Source organism: Ailuropoda melanoleuca, chromosome 15 (assembly GCF_002007445.2).
Source record: "Ailuropoda melanoleuca isolate Jingjing chromosome 15, ASM200744v2, whole genome shotgun sequence".
Classification (NCBI taxonomy): Eukaryota; Metazoa; Chordata; class Mammalia; order Carnivora; family Ursidae; genus Ailuropoda; species Ailuropoda melanoleuca.
In genome coordinates this window covers 33,944,427-33,966,885 of record NC_048232.1, presented here as the reverse complement: position 1 = coordinate 33,966,885, position 22,459 = coordinate 33,944,427, and the positions used below count along the sequence as shown (strand labels likewise).

Here is a 22,459-nt window from a genome sequence, read left to right as displayed (position 1 = left end):
ACGCGGGCACAACGCCTGCGCAGTGTCAGAGGCTCCGCCTGTGTGGTTCCCGCCAATTCTTGCGGTAGCACTGCAGACGTTGAGTACTGCGTTCCATGGAGACGTTTGACCCAGCCGAGCTGCCCGAGCTGCTTAAGCTTTATTACCGGAGGCTTTTCCCCTACGCCCAGTACTATCGTTGGCTCAACTATGGCGGAGGTGATGGAAGCCGGGAGCGGAGTGGGTAGTGGTTCGGCGGGGAGGGTGAGGAGGTTCTGGGAGGGTACCTTGGAATGACAATAGGAAGCGCCTCTTGTGCGTTAGGCATTGTGCCAGGCGCTTTCTTGCATTATCTGGAGCCCCCCCCCCCATCACCACCACCACATCAGAGGTATAAAGGGTCGAGAGAGGCTACGGTAACCAGCCTCCGGCCACAAAGTAAAAGAAAGAGCCGCTGCTCCTACCACTACATGGTGGGACTCACGTTCAGTGCCCCGTTTACCTGCCGCGGTCGGTGCCTGAGCCGAGGAGATTACTGGGTCGTAACTTGAAGCGGCAGAGGCGTGTTCTCTATCTGGGACAGCGGGGCATCTCCCAGAAGACGAGAGGCACTGAACTCTTCGCCGCTGAACTTACTAGTGCCCACCGAGGAGGGACAGGTGACATTACATTTTTAAAATAGTTCTGCATCTTTTACCTCATTTTTACTTTTTCTATCAGACGCAGGATGGTAAGCCCCTTCAAATTAGGGACTAGGTCTTTTTTTTTTTAACGTGTAGCACAGTGTTGGGCACAGAGGGCTCATTAAAAATATCTTGTCATTGGTTAATGTTTTAATGCCCGGGGCCGAATAAAGTACCAAATTAATTTTAAAATTGTATATTTATTTTGCAGTAATAAAGAATTACTTTCAACACCGTGAATTTTCATTCACATTGAAAGATGATATTTACATTCGCTACCAATCCTTCAACAACCAGAGTGATCTGGAAAAGGAGATGCAGAAAATGAATCCATACAAGATTGATATAGGCGCGGTATATTCCCACAGAGTAAGAAACCGGTTTTTTATGTATTTTGTAGTTTTGTTTTTTAAACCAAGAATGGATTGGTGCTCCCATTGTTTTGAGGTTAAATTTTTAGAGTTTATTCTAGTTGAGTCCCACTTTAACTTTTTGCAAGTAAATTGTAATATTTGTTGTTCTTTGATACTCTACATCACTGACTGGAAATCCTTTGGAAGTGAGTTGGTTGTATTCTCACTAGGACAATAAAACTGATTAAAAAATTGATACATTATAAATGAGGAAGTAAGCATGGTTTAAAGGAGGGAATTTTAAAAGAATTACATTGTCTTCCAGCATTGGAGGTGGTGGTGTTGTTTTTTAAGTAATCTCTATATCCAGTGTGACCCCGCGATCTAGAGGCACATGCTCTACTGACTGAGCCAGGCCAGCACCCCATGGAGTTATTCTTGATTCCTCTCTTTCTCTCACACTCCTCTGTCTGTTCCATTAGGAAATCTCTTTAGCTCTACCAAAATAGTATGTGAAATCCAACCACTGGTACCGGTGCTACTACCATCCTCATCATCTTTCATCTGAATTACTGTAAAAACTTCTGAACAATTTGCTCCTATAAATTCTAGAGTCTATTCTCAACACAGTAGCCAGAGCAATCCTTTTAAAACAAGTTAGAGTCTGTGATTCCTCTGTTCAAAAACCATTCTCTAGTGGTTCCCCACTTCACTCAGTAAAAGCCCCTCTCTCCCCCTCACTCACTCCACTCCTGCCACACTGACCATTGCTCAAGCAGTTTCCACTGCCCAGAGCCCATTTCCCAAGGTATCTCCTTGGTTCCTTCCCTCACCTCTTCAAGTCTTCACTCAGCGAGGCCTACTGCAACCTGCCACTCCTCCTACCCATTGCCACTGATACAGTCTAAATGCCTAGAATAGTGCCTGGCAGAGAGAGTACACCATAACTATTTCTTGAATGAATGAACATACCAAAATTGCCTTTCTTCTCTCCTTAAAAATACACACATGGGGCGGGGGAGGGGCGCCTCGGTGGCTTAGTCGGTTAGGCGGCTGCCTTTTGCCTTCCACTCTGGTCAGGGTCTCAGGGTAATTGGATCAGGCCCATGTGTCGGGCTCCCTGCTTGGGGAGTCTGCTTCTCTCTCCCCCTCTGCCCCTCTCCCCTACTCGTGCTAAGTAAATTTAATTAAAAAAAAAAAAAATACACACATGGGGGGAGAAACACACTCATGGGATAATAGCTTTTCTATGGAGGTTTTACTTTTTTTCCCCCCAAGATTTATTTATTTATTTGAGAGAGAGAGAGAGAGGTTGTGCCCAGCAGGGAGAAGGCAGAGGGAAAGAATCTTAGGCAGTCTCTGCAGAGCGTGGAGCCCAACGCCAGGCTCCATCCAGTGACCCTGAGATTATGACCTAAGCCAGAATCAAAAGTCAGACACTTAACTGACTGAACCACCCACGTACCCCAGACTTTTTTTTAAGGGTCTCCTACTCCCATATTTTTTGTTCCCCAGAGGCAACCAGTTCTTTTTAGCTGATTCTTAAGGTATTTGCCCCTTGTGTGTAAATAACATTTTTATATTTCTTCCATTTTCCATTTTAAGCATTATCTACTGACCTACTCAGGCCGACTAGGATTTAGCTTTTTTTTTCTTTTTCTTTCTTCTTCTTCTTTTTTTTTTTTTTTAACCTTACCGTTTACCCTCATCTTGCCTTCCAATTTCCACATGTCCTAATGTGTTTGTTAGATTAAAAATCAGGGTTAGGGGGCGCCTGGGTAGCGCAGTCGTTAGGCGGCTGCCTCCGGCTCAGGGCGTGATCCCAGCGTTATGGGATCGAGCCCCACATCAGGCTCCTCCGCTATGAGCCTGCTTCGTCCTCTCCCACTCCCCCTGCTTGTGTTCCCTCTCTCGCTGGCTGTCTCTCTGTCACATAAATAAATAAAATCTTAAAAAAAAAATCAACTAAATCAACCCCAGACTCCTTGCCAATTGTCTGAATCTCCCGATGTATTCAGACCCACCAAGTAGTTTGTCAGTTTCATCCCAAAGAAATTTCATGGGCAGTTCTGACCTCCAAGCTGGACTGATTGCTCTCTCTAAGCCTCATGGATAAATATGGTCTTGCAATCACCCCAGTTTCCTTTCACCTCTCTCCCATTTTGGATCCTGTGTTGCCCAAATCCTTTGTTCTCTTTTTGGTTTACTTCCTCTTTATGGTAGAGCACATCTTCCAGGAGCTTCCAGAGAAAAGGTGCATGGAAAAGAAAATACTGGACCCTTTCTGTATCTGGAAAATGACTTCATTCTACCTTTATGCTGAACTAATGGTTGAGTTTATAAATCAGTTTTCCTTAGAATTTTGCATTATCTGCTAGTTTCCAGTGTTGCTGTTAAGAAGACAATGCCATTCTGATTTTTGTTCCACTGTGTTGGACCTGAAGGCTCTTAGGATTTTCTCCCTATCCCCTGTCCCTAATGTACTAAAATTTCACAGTGATGTGCCTTGGCATGCATCTTTTTGCACGTATTGTGCTAGATACTTGATGGCCTGTTATGATCATGAACTCATGTCCTTCAATTCTGGGAAATTTTCCTTTTTTCTTTTTTAAGATTTTATTTTATTTTTTTATTTCTTTATTTTATTTTTTTTAGATTTTATTTATTTATTTGACAGAGATAGAGACAGCCAGCAAGAGAGGGAACACAAGCAGGGGGAGTGGGAGAGGAAGAAGCAGGCTCACATCAGAGGAGCCTGATGTGGGGCTCGATCCCCCAACGCCGGGATCACGCCCTGAGCCGAAGGCAGATGCTTAAGCGCTGTGCCACCCAGGCGCCCCTAAGATTTTATTTTTAAGTAATCTCTATACCCAACATGGGGCTCGAACTTACAACCCAGAGATCAAGAGTCTCATGCTCTACTGACTGAGCCAGCCAGGCACCCCTATCTTTTTTTTTCTTATATACAGTTTTTTCTATGTATAATTTTTCTTTGGTCTCTCTAGAAATCCTAAAGTTAGATGTTATGTGTCTTGGACTGGTCCGCTAATTCTTTTTTTTTTTTTTTTCTCCTGTTTTCTGGTTTTTTTGTCCTTTTCTCTACTTTCTGGGGAATTTCCTCAGAGGTTTTCATTTCTGCTATTATATTTTAATTTCCAAGAACTTTTTTTTAGAGCATTCTGTACTTTTTTATTGATATTCTCATCTTTTGAGGATATCAATGATAGTTTTCTGTTGTAGAGTCTTTTTTCTCAAAGTTGCTTTTTTTCCTGTTTTTTTTCTCTTTCATATTAGAGGCTTTCCTCGTAAGTCTATTAATTTTGTAAATGTTGTTATATTTAAAAATAGAGTACTAAAAAAGCTGATTGGAAGTTGTGTATACATGGCTGAGATTTTTTTATTACAGGGTGATCTGGCTGGGCCATTTTGCGGGGAGCAGCTCTGATGTCAGTTTCTCTAGATCTTTGCTTGAATGGAAACTGCACTAGCACAGAGGTCTTTGTTTTGATCACTGATCTTCTATTCCTAGAGCCTATAATAGTGCCTGACATTCCTGATCAGATTCTTCAGAGAGGAATCTTCTGGTCTCCTGCCTGGGATGGCAGTGATAGGTATAGAAGTGGGGGAGAGGGCTGGGTCTCAACTTTCCGCACGTTAATGTCCACTTAGTCCCCTGTATATCAGTACAATAATACACTTTCTTCAACTGCACTTTTGTTCCTGCCCCCTATCCCAGTCCAGAAAGACCCACCATTTGAGGTTCTCCAGATAATAATTCAGGTGTCTTTGCCAGGGAGATGAAAGCACAGTCACCTAGCTCTGCAGACTAAATGGAGGAATCTGGGGAAGTAACTGCTTCATAAATAGATTTTTAACTGATACTCCTATTTTTAATCTTAGCTTCACCACTATCTCTCTCTCTCTTTCTTTCCAGGGATACCCATTGTCACCTGAGTTTTGGGGGGATGCTGAGGTGTAAATTGGATTGCTTCTTATCTTTCCTTACTGAGAGCTTAAGATTCAGCTCTTATGGGTATCCTTATAAAAATTGTGGTGGTATTTTCTCCTCGCTGGTACTTTTTTTTTTTAATTTTAAAAAAATTTTCCCCCTATGGTCCTTTTTTAAAAGACTTATGCCTTTCTTAAGAAAACCTTTACTATCATTTTTGTGCAGGTCTGAAAAGAACAAGATAAGTATCTGTATTCAGTCTCCTTTCTATATCTGGTGGCCCACGGCCTCAAAGGAAGCTACTTACAGCTTGAGCCAAAAGCTCAGTTCAAACTAATTGAGATCTTTTGAATTACTGAAAAATTTTAAATACATTATTGTTACTTATATGTCCAGTAATAATTCAAGGCCTTTAAAACAACAAGGCATTAGGGGCGCCTGGGTAGCGCAGTCATTAAGCGTCTGCCTTCGGCTCAGGGCGTGATCCCGGCGTTGCGGGATCGAGTCCCACATCGGGCTCCTCCGCTGGGAGCCTGCTTCTTCCTCTCCCACTCCCCCTGCTGTGTTCCCTCTCTCGCTGGCTGTCTCTCTGTCGCATAAATAAATAAGATCTTTAAAAAAAAAAAAAAAAACAAGGCATTAATTATTTGTATGTACTTTTCCTTATCAGAAACCTTAAAAAACTTTATTATGGGGCGCCTGGGTGGCACAGCGCTTAAGCGTCTGCCTTCGGCTCAGGGTGTGATTCTGGCGTTATGGGATCGAGCCCCACATCAGGCTCCTCCGCTATGAGCCTGCTTCTTCCTCTCCCACTCCCCCTGCTTGTGTTCCCTCTCTCACTGGCTGTCTCTATCTCTGTCAAATAAATAAATAAAATCTTAAAAAAAAAAAAAACTTTATTATGATTTCTATTGATTAGCAAATATTAATTGTTCAATGTTACATATCAATTATATCTCAGTAGAACTGGTAAAACAAATATCTATGGTAATACATATTTATCAAAACCTGTTTTAGGTAGATGAAATTTACATGGTCATCGAGTCTGGGTGTGTAGAATCCAAATTAATGAACTTTAACTGAGTAGAGTTGGCATTATATTATGGTTTTTTCAATTCTCTTTGGCCACTTCCTTGTGTGGATAGAAAATGGCATAATTGGCAGCATGACAGCTCTTATACAAACTTGATTGATATTTTCTCCTTGTAGCCCAATCAACACAATACAGTGAAACTGGGAGCTTTCCAGGCTCAGGAAAAAGAACTGGTGTTTGACATTGACATGACAGACTATGATGATGTGAGGAGATGTTGTAGGTAAGCACTGCTTGCCTTGCTGGTAGGGTGGGTGATATCACTGACAGTGAGTAATGATGCCTCTGCTCCAGTTCTGCAGACATATGTTCTAAGTGCTGGACCCTCATGACAATGGCCATACGCATAATCGACCGAGCACTGAAAGGCAAGTATTGGCAGTGTCTGAACGGGGTCAAATGCAAGAATCTGTTTCCTCTGAATATTTGTCTGTCTATACCTTTTTATAATCAAATCTCATAGATTTCTAACATGTTTCCTTGAAACATATGGCTGGAAAAGAAAAAATGATTAGAATAAAGTTGTATGCGAAACTCTAATAAAGCTGTTGATCAAACCAGTGAGTTTTTTCTCAAATCAGTCATCTGTCGAGCAGCTCTGTGTGCTACAAACTGTTCTAGATGAGGGAAATATAAAAGATAATGGTTGCCTCAAGGAGGTTATAGTCTAAGAAGGAGACAAATAAAATTGAAGATTACATTTACATTAAGTAATGTGCACAGGGTGCCATGGGGATATAGAACAGCAGGAGTGCATACAGGAATGGAAAGAGATTAGATCAGAAAAGGTGATGATAAGAATGATAATGATATTAAAAATAGCTAACTCTCAGTGTACATGGGTAGCTCAGTTAAGCCTCTAACTCTTGATTTTGGCTCAAGTCGTGATCTCAGGGTCCTGGGATATAGCCCTGTGTTGGGCTCCATGTTGGGCATGGAGCCTGCTTGGGATTGTCTCTCTCCTTCTGCCCCTCGCCACCCCTGCACACCCATGCTTGCGCTCTCTCTCTCTCAAAAAAAAAAAAAGCTAACTCTTGTCCTCGCTTCAGCAGCACATACACTAAAAAGAGCTAACTTTTTTTTTTTTTTAAGATTTTATTTATTTGACAGAGAGAGAGAGAGAGAGAGAGCACAGGCAGGGGGAATGGCAGGCAGAGGGAAAAGGAGAAGCAGGCTCCCCACTTAGCAGAGAGCCTGACATGGGCCTCCATCCCAGGACCCTGGAATCATGACCAGAGCCCAAGGCAGACACTTAACTGACTGAACCACCCAGGTGCCCTGAGAGCTAACTCTTAAGAAGAAAAAAAAAAAAAAAAAGCTAACTCTTAGATAAGATGCTTATTATGTACCAGGCACTGTTCTAAACACTTTAAATTTATTAACTTTTTTAATATCCCTAGATAGGGTCTTAAATGATAAATGGCAATTGGTCAGGGAGAGAAATGGAAATGCTGGGGTGTGAAGAAATCCTTGGCACAGAGAACAGGATAGGTATAAACATGAAGGCAAGACCATGGGAGACAGAAAACTACACATAATTAATAGTTAAGGTGAGTACATGTGGATAAGGCGTAAAAATGAAGCCAAGGACATAAGCAAGAACCAGGAGTTTATAAATTTATTTATAGATTTTAAAACCTATTATTTCTTCCCTCCTCAGAGGACTTTGGATTTAAGCATCGTCTCTGGGTATATTCTGGAAGGAGAGGTATTCATTGTTGGGTCTGTGATGAATCTGTTAGAAAATTGTCCTCTGCAGTACGTTCTGGGATAGTTGAGTATTTGAGTCTTGTAAAGGTAAGATCTTAATGATTCTTTACATTTCTTTATTTGCTAGATGTTACCAAGCCTGAAATGTTTACTGAAAAAAATGAAACTGTCTTTTATAGCATCCACATTCCAGAGTAGATGATCTTACCAGCAGATCAAATAATCATAGTAGCTACATTTTTTAAGGTCTTTCATATTTTGCTGTAAGTATGCTCCTTTGTAGCAAAAGGAAAATTACTTTTCTGCTTCAATTATGTGAAGCAAAGTTAACCCAGAAAGTTACAGGTACTGAGACTATATAAAATAGCATCTAAACTTCTATGTTTTGACAGAATTTAATTAATATCTTTAGAACACATTTAAAAAAATTTTAATTATTTCATTTGTGTCATATACATGAAGTTCTTTTTTGATGGTTTATTTTTCAGGGTGGTCAAGACGTTAAAAAGAAAGTCCACCTAAGTGAAAAAATTCACCCTTTTGTCAGGTCTGTTGGAAAAGACCCCATGCAGTTTAAGTTGTGTCTAATTTACCTACACATGCTTTTAGAATTACGTTGTTACCAAGTTTCTCTATGGGGGTAGCATATTACAGGTAATAATAGCTAGACTTAATTGAATGACTATTTTATGCTGCAGTATTCATGATAGGTGCTTTACAAATGTTATCATTGGTCTTAACAACTTCATAAGGGACATGATGGTATCTCCATTTGTAGTTGAAGTAGGATTTAGAAAGATTGTATAATTTCTTTGGTACCACACAAGTAATTGTTAAATTTAGGATTCATGTCTTCCTAGTCTGCTTAATTTCAAAACGCATACGCTTTCTACCAAATTCACTACTTCTCTAGGTGAAAAGAGCATTGCGTTAAGAGTAGGAATCTCTGTTCTGTGGCTTTCTAAGACCCTGATAAAATATTAGAGCCTCTATTTCCTTAAAGTATGATGGGGAAAACAACATCTGCTCCATCCATCTCAAGAGTTGTGGCAAAGATTAAATGAAACATTAGATGTGAAGTCTGTTTGCAAATTGCTAAGCACTACATATTGTTGAGATGTTAAGCAAGTAATTCAGAGTAGAAACTGTACACTCTATCCCACACCACTACTGATGTATTGTTATGTTGTCCTGGCTTGGTTGCTTTCTACCCTTGTTACATATTTATGATGCTATTGATCTGCTAAATTGTGGAGTTTAAGAAGTAAACATTTCTTGAATTCTAAGCCAGTGCTATACTAGGTTCTTCCCCCTTAGAATGTCTTAGTCAACGCTCATAACCCTGTGAAGGCGTATTATTCCCATTTTATGTAGCTAATTTCTGTTGGGTAGCTAATTCTGTCTTCTTATTAGACTAATATATGCTCATTAAAAAAAAAATTCAGTAGAAGCAAGCACTAGCCTCCCAAATGGCAAAAAAAACTATGCAGTGTATGTGTTGCTAGTAGTATTAGGACTATGCTATTGTTATTCCTACAGCAAGTCTATAAACATAATAAAAAAATACTTTGAAGAATATGCCTTAGTTGATCAAGATATTCTTGAAAATAAAGAAAGCTGGGATAAGATTTTAGCCCTCGTTCCTGAAAATATCCTTTCCCAAGGCCTTTTTTTTTTTTTTTAAAGATTTTATTTATTTATTTGACAGAGAGAGACAGCCAGTGAGAGAGGGAACACAAGCAGGGGGAGTGGGAGAGGAAGAAGCAGGCTCCCAGCGCAGAAGCCTGATGTGGGGCTCGATCCCAGGACCCCGGGATCACGCCCTGAGCCAAAGGCATATGCTTAACAACTGCGCCACCCAGGCGCCCCCCAGGGCAATTTCTATGTGAGCTACATGTCCTGATCTAGATTATAAATGTGTTCTGCCTACATATTGTCATATACTTACTCTTGTAAGTTTAATCTTTTAACACAAAACTCCTGTTTTTCTGCATTTTAGTATTTCTAGTCTGGAATACAATAAGAAATGAGACCATTTTGGAAATAAATTTCCTCATTTTGGAAGTCGATCCTCATAGAATTAAAAGGTACTTAAAGGAATGCTGAATCATTTTGTCAAAATATGTACAGACCAGGGAAAGGTTTTACATTAAACCATATAGTTATTTTGGCATTCTTTCTGTCATATCACTATATATTTTTACAGGGGAATTTTTTAAGGATGTGTGTTTAATTAATATTTGCATTTTAGAAAACAATAATCACTTTCTAGTAAACTTTTGATAGCCTTGTGGTAATACATACTGAAAATAAGTTGTTCATCGATGTGCTCTAAAAGAGTGTGTTCCTTAATGACTCATCACCAATTCATGAGAAACTTCAGCAAAACTTCCAGAAGTGTCACAGTTCACTTCAGCGTTGGGAATATTTGAAGCAAGGCATCAACTGTCAGGTATACTCCATTGAAATCTCTATTATAAATATAATAATAGAATTCTTAGTTAAATTCTAATTGTTTTGCTTAGTAAGTTAAAGATCATTGAAAGCCATTTTTTTAACCTCTTAAAGAAATCCGCAAAAGTTCCTACTGATCCTCATGCTAGACTTGGATCTGCTTTTAGGATAATACCAAAAATGACAAATGTGGACCCTGGCTTGAATGGGAGATCATGCTCCAGTACTGTTTTCCACGGCTGGATATCAATGTTAGCAAAGGAATCAATCATTTACTGAAGAGCCCTTTTAGTGTTCATCCTAAAACAGGTACAATGTAAAGAAGGTAAAGAAAACTAGAAGAAAAATGAGTTTATTTTTTGTTTTAGTAAGCGTGTCACTGGGTATGAATATGTCTGATGCCTGAGATATTAAAGGTTGAAAGACTGTCAGCTAATACATAAATTATTTTTTAATTGTCAATTAGTAGCTACCAGATGAGTTTCCACTACATAAATAATTTTCCTCTGGGTTTCTGAGGTTTAGTGTTGGAACTATAGAGGAACTTAGAAATCACAGGACAACAGCTCTCATTGTATAGGTGAGAAAACAGTGGTCCAAGAGGTTAATGTGACTTGTTCACAGTCTTAAAACAAATTGTGTCAGAGCCAGGAACAGAAGTCAGTTCTTAAAACTCAAAGTTCTGTGCTTTTCCCATTGTGCCTCCTCCCTCAGTTCTTTTTCCATAGTTTTAGCTTTCCTACTTCACATTTCTCTTAGATATGTTTTGATGGACTGAAACTGACTTTAAAATAAATATAACAGTTGCTGTATTGACTATATTGACGTAAACTTTGCTTCATCCAGCCAGGAGACATATACATTGTATATAGTTGTCCTTTTTAGCCTCAATAATCCAACTCTACCACTTGCTGTGGGATGTTAGGCTCATTACTCTCTGTGCCTTGGTTTCCTCATCTGTAAATGGAGATAATATAGTACCTACCTCAGTGGGTTATTGTGAAGATCTAAAATGTAAAGTGCTGGGGTGCCTGGGTGGCTCAGGTGGTTGGGCGTCTGCCTTCAGCTCAGGTCGTGGTTTCCAGATCCTGGGCTCAAGCCCTATGTTGTCCTCCCTGCTCAACAGGGAGTCTGCTTCTCCCTCTGCCTCTCCCCCTGCTTGTGCCCTCTCTGTCTTTGCCGCTCTCTCTAAATCTTTTAAATTAAATAAATAATAAAATGTAAAGTGCTTAGAAAAGTGTCTGTCACACATTCAATTCTCCCAAGTTGCCTAGTTTCCTTTAATAATTTGTAATGATTCTCTAGTCCATATATTTGAATAGCCCCTTTCCAAACCTATCAACTATGTGTTTTCAGCTTCTTTTAGTAATAAGTTTAATATTTCTTTTTTTATTTTATTTAAATTCAATTAATTAACATATAGCGTATTATTAGTTTCAGAGGTAGAGTTCAGCCACTCAGCATTTCCATATAACACCCAGTGCTCATTACGTATTTCTTAATTTTTTTAGACCTAACTCTAGGGGTGCCTGGGTGGCTCAGTCATTAAGCATCTGCCTTCAGCTTAAGTCCTGATCCCAGGATTCTGGGACGGAGCCCTGCGTCTGGCTCCCTGCTCAGCGGGGAGCCCACTTCTCCCTCTCCCCCTGCTTGTGTTCCCTCTCTTGCTGTCTCTCTCTCTGTCAAATAAATAAAATCTTAAAAAACAAACAAACAAACCTAACTCTAAAGCTATAGTGGATATCCCCTTATTCTAATATTCATGGCTTGGGTAAATAATTATGTTCATAAGTATATATATTTTGATTATATCCTTTTCCCATTAAGTAGCTGCAGTCTTTTTACTCTGTCTTCAAACAGCAACTCCCAATTCTCTTAATTATTTTACTTGTTATTTACCTGGCATCCTTTAGATTCATTATCTCATTTCTGAGATGTAATGAATTTTATGAGTTATCCCAGATGTGGATATTGTGAAAGGGTAGTAGAATGCTGTGTATTTTATTTCCAAAATGCTTTCTAAAGATGCCCAACATATAGGTGTCTATTCTGATCTCAGCAAATAAACCAAGTTAATGAAATGAACTATATCTGTGTTATTTCATTTTCAGGACTCACTAAATTTGATATCATTCTGTACTTAAATATAAAAGGATATTAGGAAGAAGGAGATAGAAATAAAAGTAGAGATAAGAGCACTAAATAATAGCCCAACTGTCTTTCATACCCATTTTTTTTGGTTTTTTTAAGAGAAAGTAAAAGCACAGCTAATGTGGAAGTAATTTCTAGCTATTGTTTTTAACAGATAAATCTAACCCTTTATCTAAGCCTTAGATTAAGATTTAGCCAAAATAACATAGGATTGTATTTTACAATCATCAGTTTATAACTTTTGGTTCTTACAGGTCGTATTTCTGTGCCTATTGATTTACAGAAAGTGGACCAGTTTGATCCATTTACTGTTCCAACCATAAGGTATGTTCTAGTTCATTGATCATTCCTTTTTTGTTTGTGGCTGTTACTCTGAATTTGAAGTAGACTGAATTAGACCCCTTTTGCTCTGAGGCTATATGACGATGCCCTAGTAGAGCAGCATCCCTAGTGAGTCCAGAGACCACAAGCTGCTGTTCTCTAATGAAAAGATTATAAGTTCAAATAAGTTTGGGAAATAATGACTTAAACAGATAAAATGTTCTTTACTGAAAGATTTCCCAGTTTTTATTATGCATGGAAAACTCCAAGAAGGGATTGTGATTTTTAGAATATCCCAAATTTAGTTGGTTACACAATTTTTTCACAGAAAATCTTGTGGGATTCTTGTGCTATCATACACTGGGTAATGTTGACCAAGAACCAACTTTAAAATTCCTATTCCAGGGTCCCTGGGTGGCTCAGTTGGTGAAGGGTCCAAATCTTGATCTCAGCTCAGGTCTTGATCTCTGCGTCATGATTTTAGGCCCCGAGTTGGGCTCCACAGAGGGCATGGAGCCTACTTTAAAAAAAAAAAATTAAGATTCTCTTTATCTGAGGCTCATTTGGTAGGGCATGTGACTCTTGATATTGGGGTCATGAGTTCGAGCCCTACATCGAGTATAGAGTTAAAAAACAAAACAAAACAAAAACCTCTTATTCTATTATTTGTAGCTCCATCTGCCATGAATTGGATGCCATTTCCATTAATGATGAGGGAAGGGAGGGAAACGAAGCCGAATCTGATATCAAACATAGAACCAGAGGTATGTTAATATATTGAAGTCTCACTTTAACATAAGTTTCTTATGTAGATGTCCTTCTGTCAGTCCAGTAATTAATTCTGCTTGGATCCAGCCCAGAATGGATCAATGTTTATCCTGAAACCAGCTCAGTAACAAATAATACCATAGCAATGTTTCTGTCCTTTCTTCATCAATTGCCCAAGTGGCTGTTGAATCTAATTTAAGTCAGCAGATATTTACTGAGCAACATCTAAATGCCAGGATCTATAAGATTAAATTATCAATTTGTGTTGATAGTTGTTTGACTCTCACAATCTTAGGTTCAACAGCTATTTATTTAACAACTACTGTGTATGCAGTACTTTTGTTCTTTGTTCTTGATGTATCCGGAGAGTATTATGGTAAATATATATCTAAACTGTGGTTGAATTGTATATTCAAGAATTTGAAGGAGCTGGGAATTTATAAATCTTCCTACTAATAGAAGCCAAATCTTCACATACCAACACCTAAGAGACACTCTATAGCTACAGAGCCAATAGAACTTCCTGTGATGATAGAAATGTAATGCACTGCCCAGTGTGGTACTCACTAGCCACGTGTGGCACACTCCCCTTGAATTGGGAGAAATCGGATTTTCAATTTCATTTAATTTTAAATAGCCACATGTGGCTAGTGACTGTTGTAACACAGTGCAGATCTGTGATCTCTGATTGACCTTTCTTGGTCAAATGTTGCTACCTTCTTTCAAAACCCAAGCTCGAATATCACTCCACTAAAACAAAAAACAAACAAACAAAAAAAACCTCACTTCATCTCTTCCAGTTCTAACAATACCTAAACATAGTACATTCCACTATTATTGTTTGAAGAATGATTATAAGCATTCTGTCTAAAGAATTTGAGGGGCGCCTGGGTCGCTAAGTCATTTGGGCCTCTGATTCTTGGTTTTGGCTCAGGTCATGTTCTCAGGGTCATGGGATGGAGCCCCACATCTGGCTCTGTGCTCAGCGTGGAGTCTGCTTGTCCCTCTCCCTCTGCCCCTCCCCTCCTCAGATAAATAAATAAAATCTTTTTAAAAAATGAAGTATTTGGGGGGCGCCTGGGTGGCACAGTCGTTAGGCGTCTGCCTTCGGCTCGGGGCGTGGTCCCGGCATTCTGGGATCGAGCCCCGCATCAGGCTTCTCGGCTGGGAGCCTGCTTCTTCCTCTCCCACTCCCCCCTGCTTGTGTTCCCTCTCTCGCTGGCTGTCTCTATCTCTGTCAAATAAATAAAATCTTTAAAAAAAAAAAAATGAAGTATTTGAAAAACATCTCCAACATGAAAAATCAGGAAAAAACTGGAAAAAGGAACTCACAGAAAACAGATAAATCAAGGAACAAAGAAACCCTCCCTTTTTTTTAAGAAATCTCTGTGCCAACATGGGGCTCAAACTCACAACCCAGAGATCAAGAGGCACGTATTCTATTAACTGAGCCAGCCAAGCACCCTGAAAATCTTTTTTTTTTTTAATTAATATCCTCAGAATAAGAGAAGATAGTATATCCATGAAGCAAGATCAGAATGCTATGAAAAGAAACATTCAGAGAACAAGAAAGAGCTCTTAGAAATCAAAAACATAATCATTAGAATACAAAATTCAGTGGAAGGGCAGAAAAGAAAAGTTAAGATTTTCCAGAAAGTACTACAAAAAAAGATAATTTTGTTATTTTAAGGAGGTAAAAGATAAAATTAGAAGAATGGTTCAGGGGTCACCTGGGTGGCTCAGTCAGTGAAGTGTCTGCCTTGAGCTCAGGTCATGATCCCAGAGTGCTGGGATCGAGTCCCACATTGGCTTCTTGCTCAGCAGGGAGCCTGTTTCTCCCTCTGCCTGCCTCCCCCTGCTTGTGCTCGCTCGCTCTCTCTCTCTCTCTGACAGATAAATAAAATCTTTTAAAAAAGAAGAAGAAGAATGGTTCAGAAGGTCTAATACCTGACTATGGGAGTTTCAGAAAAACAACAAACAGGGAGGGGAAAAACATATCAAAATTATATAGGATACCATCACAGAAATGAGCCCTTTATTGAAAAGGCTCAGCATAATAAGAAATCAGACCCACACCAAGGCACATCATTTTGAAGTTTCAGAACACTGAGAATTAAGAAAAGATCTTCGCTTTCTGACTCCTTCCTACTTCCCCTCCCCCCAAAAAAGCCACAGACCTAGGAAGAATGGCCTTGGATTTCTGAACATTGGAAATGTTCAGCTGTTAGAAGTAGGTGCTGGAAAAAAAAAAGTGGTTGCCATTCAAGAGGATGGAGAGGTCAGGGGCACCTGGGTGGCTCAGTCATTAAGCGTCTGCCTTCGATCCCAGGGTCCTGGGATTGAGCCCCGCATCGGGCTCCCTGCTCTGCTGGGAGCCTGCTTCTTCCTCTCCCACTCCCCCTGCTTGTGTTGCCTCTTTTGCTGGCTGTGTCTCTCTCTCTGTCAAATAAATAAATAAAATCTTAAAAAAAAAAAAAAGAGGATGGAGAGGTCAGAATTTGGGCAGGAAGCTGCTATTCTTTCTAACCTGTTAGTACTATTTTATTCTTTTTAACAACATGCATACATTACTTCAACACAATTTTTTAACAATATTGTCTCTTGATGGATATCTTTTTTCTTTTGTCCAGAGATTTTATTTTATTTTTTAAAGATTTCATTTATTTATTTGACAGAAAGGGCACAAGCAGGGGGAGCGGGAGAGGCAGAAGCAGACCCCCTGCTGAGCAGGGAGCCTGACACAGGGCCCAAACCCAGGACCCTGGGAACATGACCTGAGCTGAAGGCAGTCACTTAACCAACTGAGCCACCCAGGCACCCCTGTTCGAAGATTTTAAAGAGAAATTTTCTAATATAACTATTCAAAAATAAACTGCCTGTCATTTCAAGTATTCATAAATAGCCTAATAGCCATCAGTCAGGGGTGCTTTAGAGATTGTGGGGGTTGGAATAAGTGATATTTAACTTCCTTACTATCGCTTTAGTTTCTGTGATTTTAAGCCTTTGTCCTTTTTCACACTAGTACCATTTGTTCCTGCCCTTCTTCACAAGTCCTGGAATGTTCTCTTCTCTTGTAATTATATCTTTTTTCTTTTTCTTTTTTAAAGATTTTATGTATTTACTTATTTGAGAGAGAGATCGCGAGCATGAGTGGAGGGATGGGCAAAGAGAGAGGCAGAGAATCTCAAGCAGACTCCGCACAGAGCGTGGAGCCTGATGCAGGCCTCAATCTCATGACCTGAGTGGAAACCAAGAGTCGGATGCTTAGGGGCGCCTGGGTGGCTCACTTGTTAAGCGTCTGCCTTCGGCTCAGGGCCTGATCCCAGGGTCCTGGGATCGAGCTCCACATCGGGCTCCTGCTCTGCTGGGAGCCTGCTTCTTCCTCTTCCACTCCCCCTGCTTGTGTTCCCTCTCCCGCTGGCTGTCTCTTGCTCTGTCAAATAAATAAATAAAATCTTAAAAAAAAAAAATAAAAGAGTCGGATGCTTGACCAACTGAACCACCCAGGTGCCCCTAATTTTATCTTTTTTCTAAGACCTACTTCACAGCCACCTCGGTCAACACTGACTGGTAGCTTCTTTGGTCTTATAATTATCCATATGCCTCTTTGGTCTTTTAATTATATATTGTTTTCTGTTATTACATACAGGACTTGTTTTTCCAGTTCATTTAAAAACTTTTTTTTTTTTAAGATTTTATTTTTATTTATTCGACAGAGATAGAGACAGCCAGCGAGAGAGGGAACACAGCAGGGGAGTGGGAGAGGAAGAAGCAGGCTCATAGCGGAGGAGCCTGATGTGGGGCTCGATCCCATAATGCTGGGATCATGCCCTGAGCCAAAGGCAGACACTTAACCGCTGTGCCACCCAGGTGCCCCAAAAAAACTTCTTAAAGCCAAAGAGTTTGGCTTATGCTTTTTTTAGAATTTAGCAGAGTACTTAATACATAATAGATAGTTAGTAAATATTTATGTAATTATTGAATGCCTATTACATATTCCACAGTGGTGAAGTAAACACATAGACCTATATGCAAGGAGCTTAGAATCTTGAATTAAAGGTTCAAAGTACTATGTGGTTAAACTGTTTCCTTGGTATACAATTTACATTATTATAAGAAAATTCATATGTAAAGTTGAGGACAAAATATAATGTACTTTCATAATTGCCACAGTTCAGATATTCATCCTTAATATTCTCATCAAGATTCCTTTTCTAGGGGCACCTGGGTGGCTTAGTCAGTTGAGCGTCTGCCGACGGCTCAGGTCATGATCCCGAGGTCCTGGGATGGAGCTCCGGGAGAGAGAGCATAAGCAGGAGGAGTGGCAGAGGGAGAGGGAGAAGCAGGCTCCCTGCTGAGCAGGGCTCCATCCCAGGACCTCAGGATCATGACCTGAGCCGAAGACACTCAACCGACTAAGCCACCCAGGCGCCCCTTAAAATTTTTTTTTTTTAAGTATAGTTTCTTTTTTTACTCTTCTGAATGAACTATTACAAGGACTCTTCCATGCAGACATAGCACACTACCAAAATCCAAATCTCATCTTGTTCTCAGATTTTTCTCCCCTATTGGGTATTATAGATTGTGTAATTAAATAGATGATTAAGATTCTGTATTCAAAATTTTGTTGTGTACATTTTTAAAATTTTATATAAATCAAAAAAATACCTATAGTTAAGGCACTATGACTATAAACTTCTGTTTGTCTCCAGGTAGAATGGCCCTGACTTCACATTTTTAATGTTTGCTCTGTTGTTAAAACTATTTATTACTGAAGCCACAATTTCTAAAGAAAGGAATATTGTATGGGACTTAACACAGAACAATAGATTATGTTGGTCTAATACTAGAAAGCCTGACTACTAAGAAGTAGATATGTACATGTGGTTTGGATATTTTCAAGCAGCACTGTCATAATACAGTAGCCACATATGGCTATTAAGCACTTGAAATGTGGCTAGTATAAACAAGAAACTGATTTTTTTAATGTAATTTTAATTAATTTAAATTTTAAAACTGATAGGGGCACCTGGCTGGCTCAGTCAGTGGAACATGCAACTCTTGACCTCAGGGTTGTGAGTTCAAGTCCCATGTTGGGTATAGAGATTACTTAAAAATAAAATCTTAAGGGGTGTCTCTCTAAAATAAATATTTTTTAAAAATCTTTTTTAAAAATTTTAATAATTTTAAAACTGATATTTGATTCAATTATTGGAAAACTTTGTAAGTATGTTTGGGAAATTTGGGTATATGAGCCTACTTTTACACTATTTTATAATTCAAATCTATAGATCAAGTATTTCTCATGATAATGTATCTAAATTGAGATGTATTTTAAGTATAAAATGCTAGATTTCAAAGACTTAGTATGAAAGAGAATGTAAAATATTTCCATTTTTATTATATGTTAATGATAATATTTTAAATACACTGGATTAAATATTAAATTAATTTTACCTTTTTAAAGTAGCTACTAGAGTATTTATTATTTATTTATTTATTTTAAGATTTTTATTTATTAGACAGAGAGAGAGAAAAAGAGCATACAAGCAAGGGGAGCGGCAAGGAGAGGGAGTAGAGGCAGGCAGATGCTTAACCAACTGAGCCACCCAGGTGCCCTGCTACTAGAGTATTTAAACTACACATTTGGGGCGCCTGGGTGGCTCAGTCGTTAAGCATCTGCTTTCGGCTCAGGGCGTGATCCCAGCGTTCTGGGATCGAGCCCCGCATCAGGCTCCTCCACTGGGAACCTGCTTCTTCCTCTCCCACTCCCCCTGCTTGTGTTTGCTCTCTTAGTGGCTGTTTCTCTCTCTGTCAAATAAATAAATAAAATCTTTAAAAATAAATAAATAAATAAATAAAAATAAACTACACATTTCTCATTATATTGGACAGCACAGTTCTAGAGAATTCTTGTTCTAGAGAATTCTTTAAAGAAGCTTAAAATTATACTGTCATGTTATTCTTACTTCCAAAATGCTAATTATAATGCATGGCCTTCATAATTTAGATTATAAGAAGACCAGTCTAGCTCCTTATATAAAAGTTTTTGAACAGTTTCTTGAAAAGCTGGATAAATCCCGAAAAGGAGAACTTCTCAAGAAGAGTGGTAAGACTCTATACCTTTCCCTTTTAGCTATTTAGATCCTAAGTGTGGGAACTTTAAAGCATCTAGCAAGTGAATAATTTTAGAGCTTTAGCCTTTGCCCTCCTAAAACAAGTTATTGGTTTAGCTTACTATCCTTAGTGTTTTAAAAATTGAGCTCCCTTAATTCAATTTAACAGATATACATAAACACCTTCTGTGTATCAGGTACTATGAGGGAAACAAAGATTAATTATCCAAAGATGAATTCCACACCATGCCTCCCTGCCCTTAGGAAGTACTAACATACAAAACAAAGAAGTATAAAATGCTAAGAAAAAGATCTCATCTCACTGAGAGAACCTGAGAAGATTTCATATGAGAAGAGTGGTATCTGAACTCTTTACACTGAGATGCTATATAGATTCTAATTCCCAATGCCAATATACCATGCCTTGAGGTATGCATAGGATTTTCACAAGCAGAGATTTGGTAAGGGTACAGGAATAGAAAAGGGAGACAGATTGTTCATTCTTAAAGGAACAGCAAAGGCAAAGGCATTAGGCAGAAAAGCATCAGGTCACTCTGGAGGCCATCAATAGTACAGCTAATCTGGAAAAAGATGTGTCAGGAAGCAATGGGATAGAAATCTGAAGAAGCAGACTGAAGCCAGAGTTATAGATGGCCTTGAATTCCAGTCTTGAGAGTTTGGGCTTAATTCAATAGGGACAGGGAATCTATTAAACGTTTTTGAGGAAGGGAGTACCATGATTTATAGTTTTATCTAGTAAAATAAAACTAGCAACAATGTATCTGGGGAGAGAGATAGGGGATAAAATGGAGCCCAAGAGGCCAGTTGGGCTACTACCATTAGGACACTAGTACTGGATATCTCCAAAAAGTGCAAATACTAGAGCCATCCTTGAGAGTTGGTAATGATTTGGAAGTGGAGAGATGAAAGAGGAAAATTAAAAGTGTCACAGAAGCCAGGGGAAAGGAAACTTTCAAGGAGATTATCAAGTGTCAATGCAGTAGAGAACTGATAAAATCCTGTTGGATATTGGAACTAAAAGGAGATACTAAGAGGACAGCAATGTCAAAGAAAAAGTTCTTTGAATTGGAGGGACCCGAACATATGTGTAAGTCAAAATGAAAGAAACGAGCAGTGAATATTATTCAGGAGATTGATCAATACCATAGAAAACTGTAATAGTGTTATAGAAATACAAACTCCCTTTCCACTTCATTTTTTAATAATATGCATGATGGTTAAAGAGTAGCGCCTAAGATAATGCTGAACTCATAGTAGACACTCAAATATGTGCTTATTGAATGAGCAATGATGACTCTGAACTTGGAAAGCCTCAATGAACCTGCCATTCCAACTGGCTATATTAAGTCCTTTGTATTCTTGTTCTGTACTAGCTCAGCCTATAATGTGGGCTTCAGCAAATGTGAAAGCAAATCTTTATGTATGATGTGAATTTAATAGAAGCATTAAGCAAATCAGAATGTGAAAATAAATGGGATTTGTCTTGTTTTCCTTTACTATTCCCTTGATGAGAATCTATTCTATTCCAGATTTACAGAAAGATTTCTGAAGATAACAACTCTTCCTCAAACCAATGTAGATATATCTTCTAGCTTCAAGAATCAAATACTTCAGGCGCCTGGGTGGCTCAGTAGGTTGGGTGTCTGCCTTCAGCTCGGGTCATGATCCCAGGGTCATGACTCTGAGATTAGAGTCCAGTTTCGGGCTCCCTGCTCAGTGGGGAGTCTTCTTCTCCCTCTGCCCTTACCCCTGCTCGTGCTCTCTCTCTCTCTCTTTCAAATAAATAAATAAATAAAATTAAAATCTTTAATAAATACTGTAGAACCATAATGTGTCTTAATGCTCAAAGCAAAATTTCATTTTCTTGAAAAATTATTATGCTGAAAAAATTCTTGAGGCCACCAAAGGAGAGTGTCCAGGTTTCTGGAAGGAGCAATAATGGGAGGACATTTTGTAAAAGTTAGTATTATACAAAGATAATTCTAAGATTTTTAATATACCTTTTACCGGTTACCATATGTATTTTTATATATTTCTACCAGTTGCCATATGTAGAGGCAAGTAAGCAGTAATATGCTCAAGACTTTAATCTCAGCTCACTGGATATAGCCTACTTATTTCTGGACTGAATATTGTAGGTGCATGAGAGCTTTGTCCTTAAGTCTTAGACACTTATCATTATACCTGGAGAGTGTATTTTGTCACTTCTAATTTTGCTTACTGATATTTATATTGGTCAGGCCACACCCCACTGCCTATCTTTTAAAAATCATTTTAAACTGGGCACCCAAACATAGCAAAACCTCAATTCAAAAGATATGAGTTATTAGATTACAATAGGGGATAGTAAAGTGCTTTTTTACAACTGTTGCATTTGTAGCGCCTGACTTCTTTCCCCAGAAAACAACTGGATTAGTCTGTACCATAAAGAAGTAGTTTAGAATAACCAATTTCACCAACATAAAACCTGTTTTACTTGTCAAAACATTTCCCTTTCTACATATCCAGATACTTAATTTTAAAGGTTTTTTTTCTTCCATAGTTGATTTTTTTTTTCTGAAAGTATCAGATTTCTTTTGCCTAGTTTTGACAACAAAACAGTCATTCTGGTTTACAGTCCATCTTCTTGAGAAGTCAAGCTATCAGGCTCGTGCTTTCTTTGATTTATGAAAATTTTCCTTCCTTTGCATTTCCTTTAACATTGTTTTCTCTATAGCCACACAGTCTTTTTTTTTTAATCTTTTGGTTTATATATACAAAAAACACTTAACACAGTCAACACATGGCAATGGCTTGCATTTCCTTCTAATTTTTTAAGAAAAAACATTAAAGACCATTGTGCAAAATTCCTCATTTGAGCC

The 22,459-nt window shown here is 38.8% G+C and overlaps 2 protein-coding genes across 2 annotated transcripts in view; one reads left to right on the top strand and one right to left on the bottom strand.

Moving 5' to 3' along the window:
- LOC100474694 (17-beta-hydroxysteroid dehydrogenase type 6) overlaps nucleotides 1-22,459 on the bottom strand; it is a 55,987-nt gene that overhangs the window by 32,896 nt on the left and 632 nt on the right. The gene's annotated exons all lie outside the window — the stretch shown is intronic.
- Nucleotides 28-21,356, top strand: PRIM1 (DNA primase subunit 1). The gene is made up of 13 exons (XM_034643599.1): nucleotides 28-198; nucleotides 874-1,031; nucleotides 6,174-6,280; nucleotides 6,352-6,425; nucleotides 7,718-7,854; nucleotides 8,256-8,314; nucleotides 9,307-9,416; nucleotides 10,131-10,219; nucleotides 10,389-10,530; nucleotides 12,627-12,696; nucleotides 13,366-13,457; nucleotides 19,472-19,570; nucleotides 21,128-21,356. Exons 1-13 carry the CDS (start codon nucleotides 96-98, stop codon nucleotides 21,145-21,147), a joined length of 1,260 nt encoding a protein of 419 aa, XP_034499490.1. The 5' UTR covers nucleotides 28-95; the 3' UTR covers nucleotides 21,148-21,356.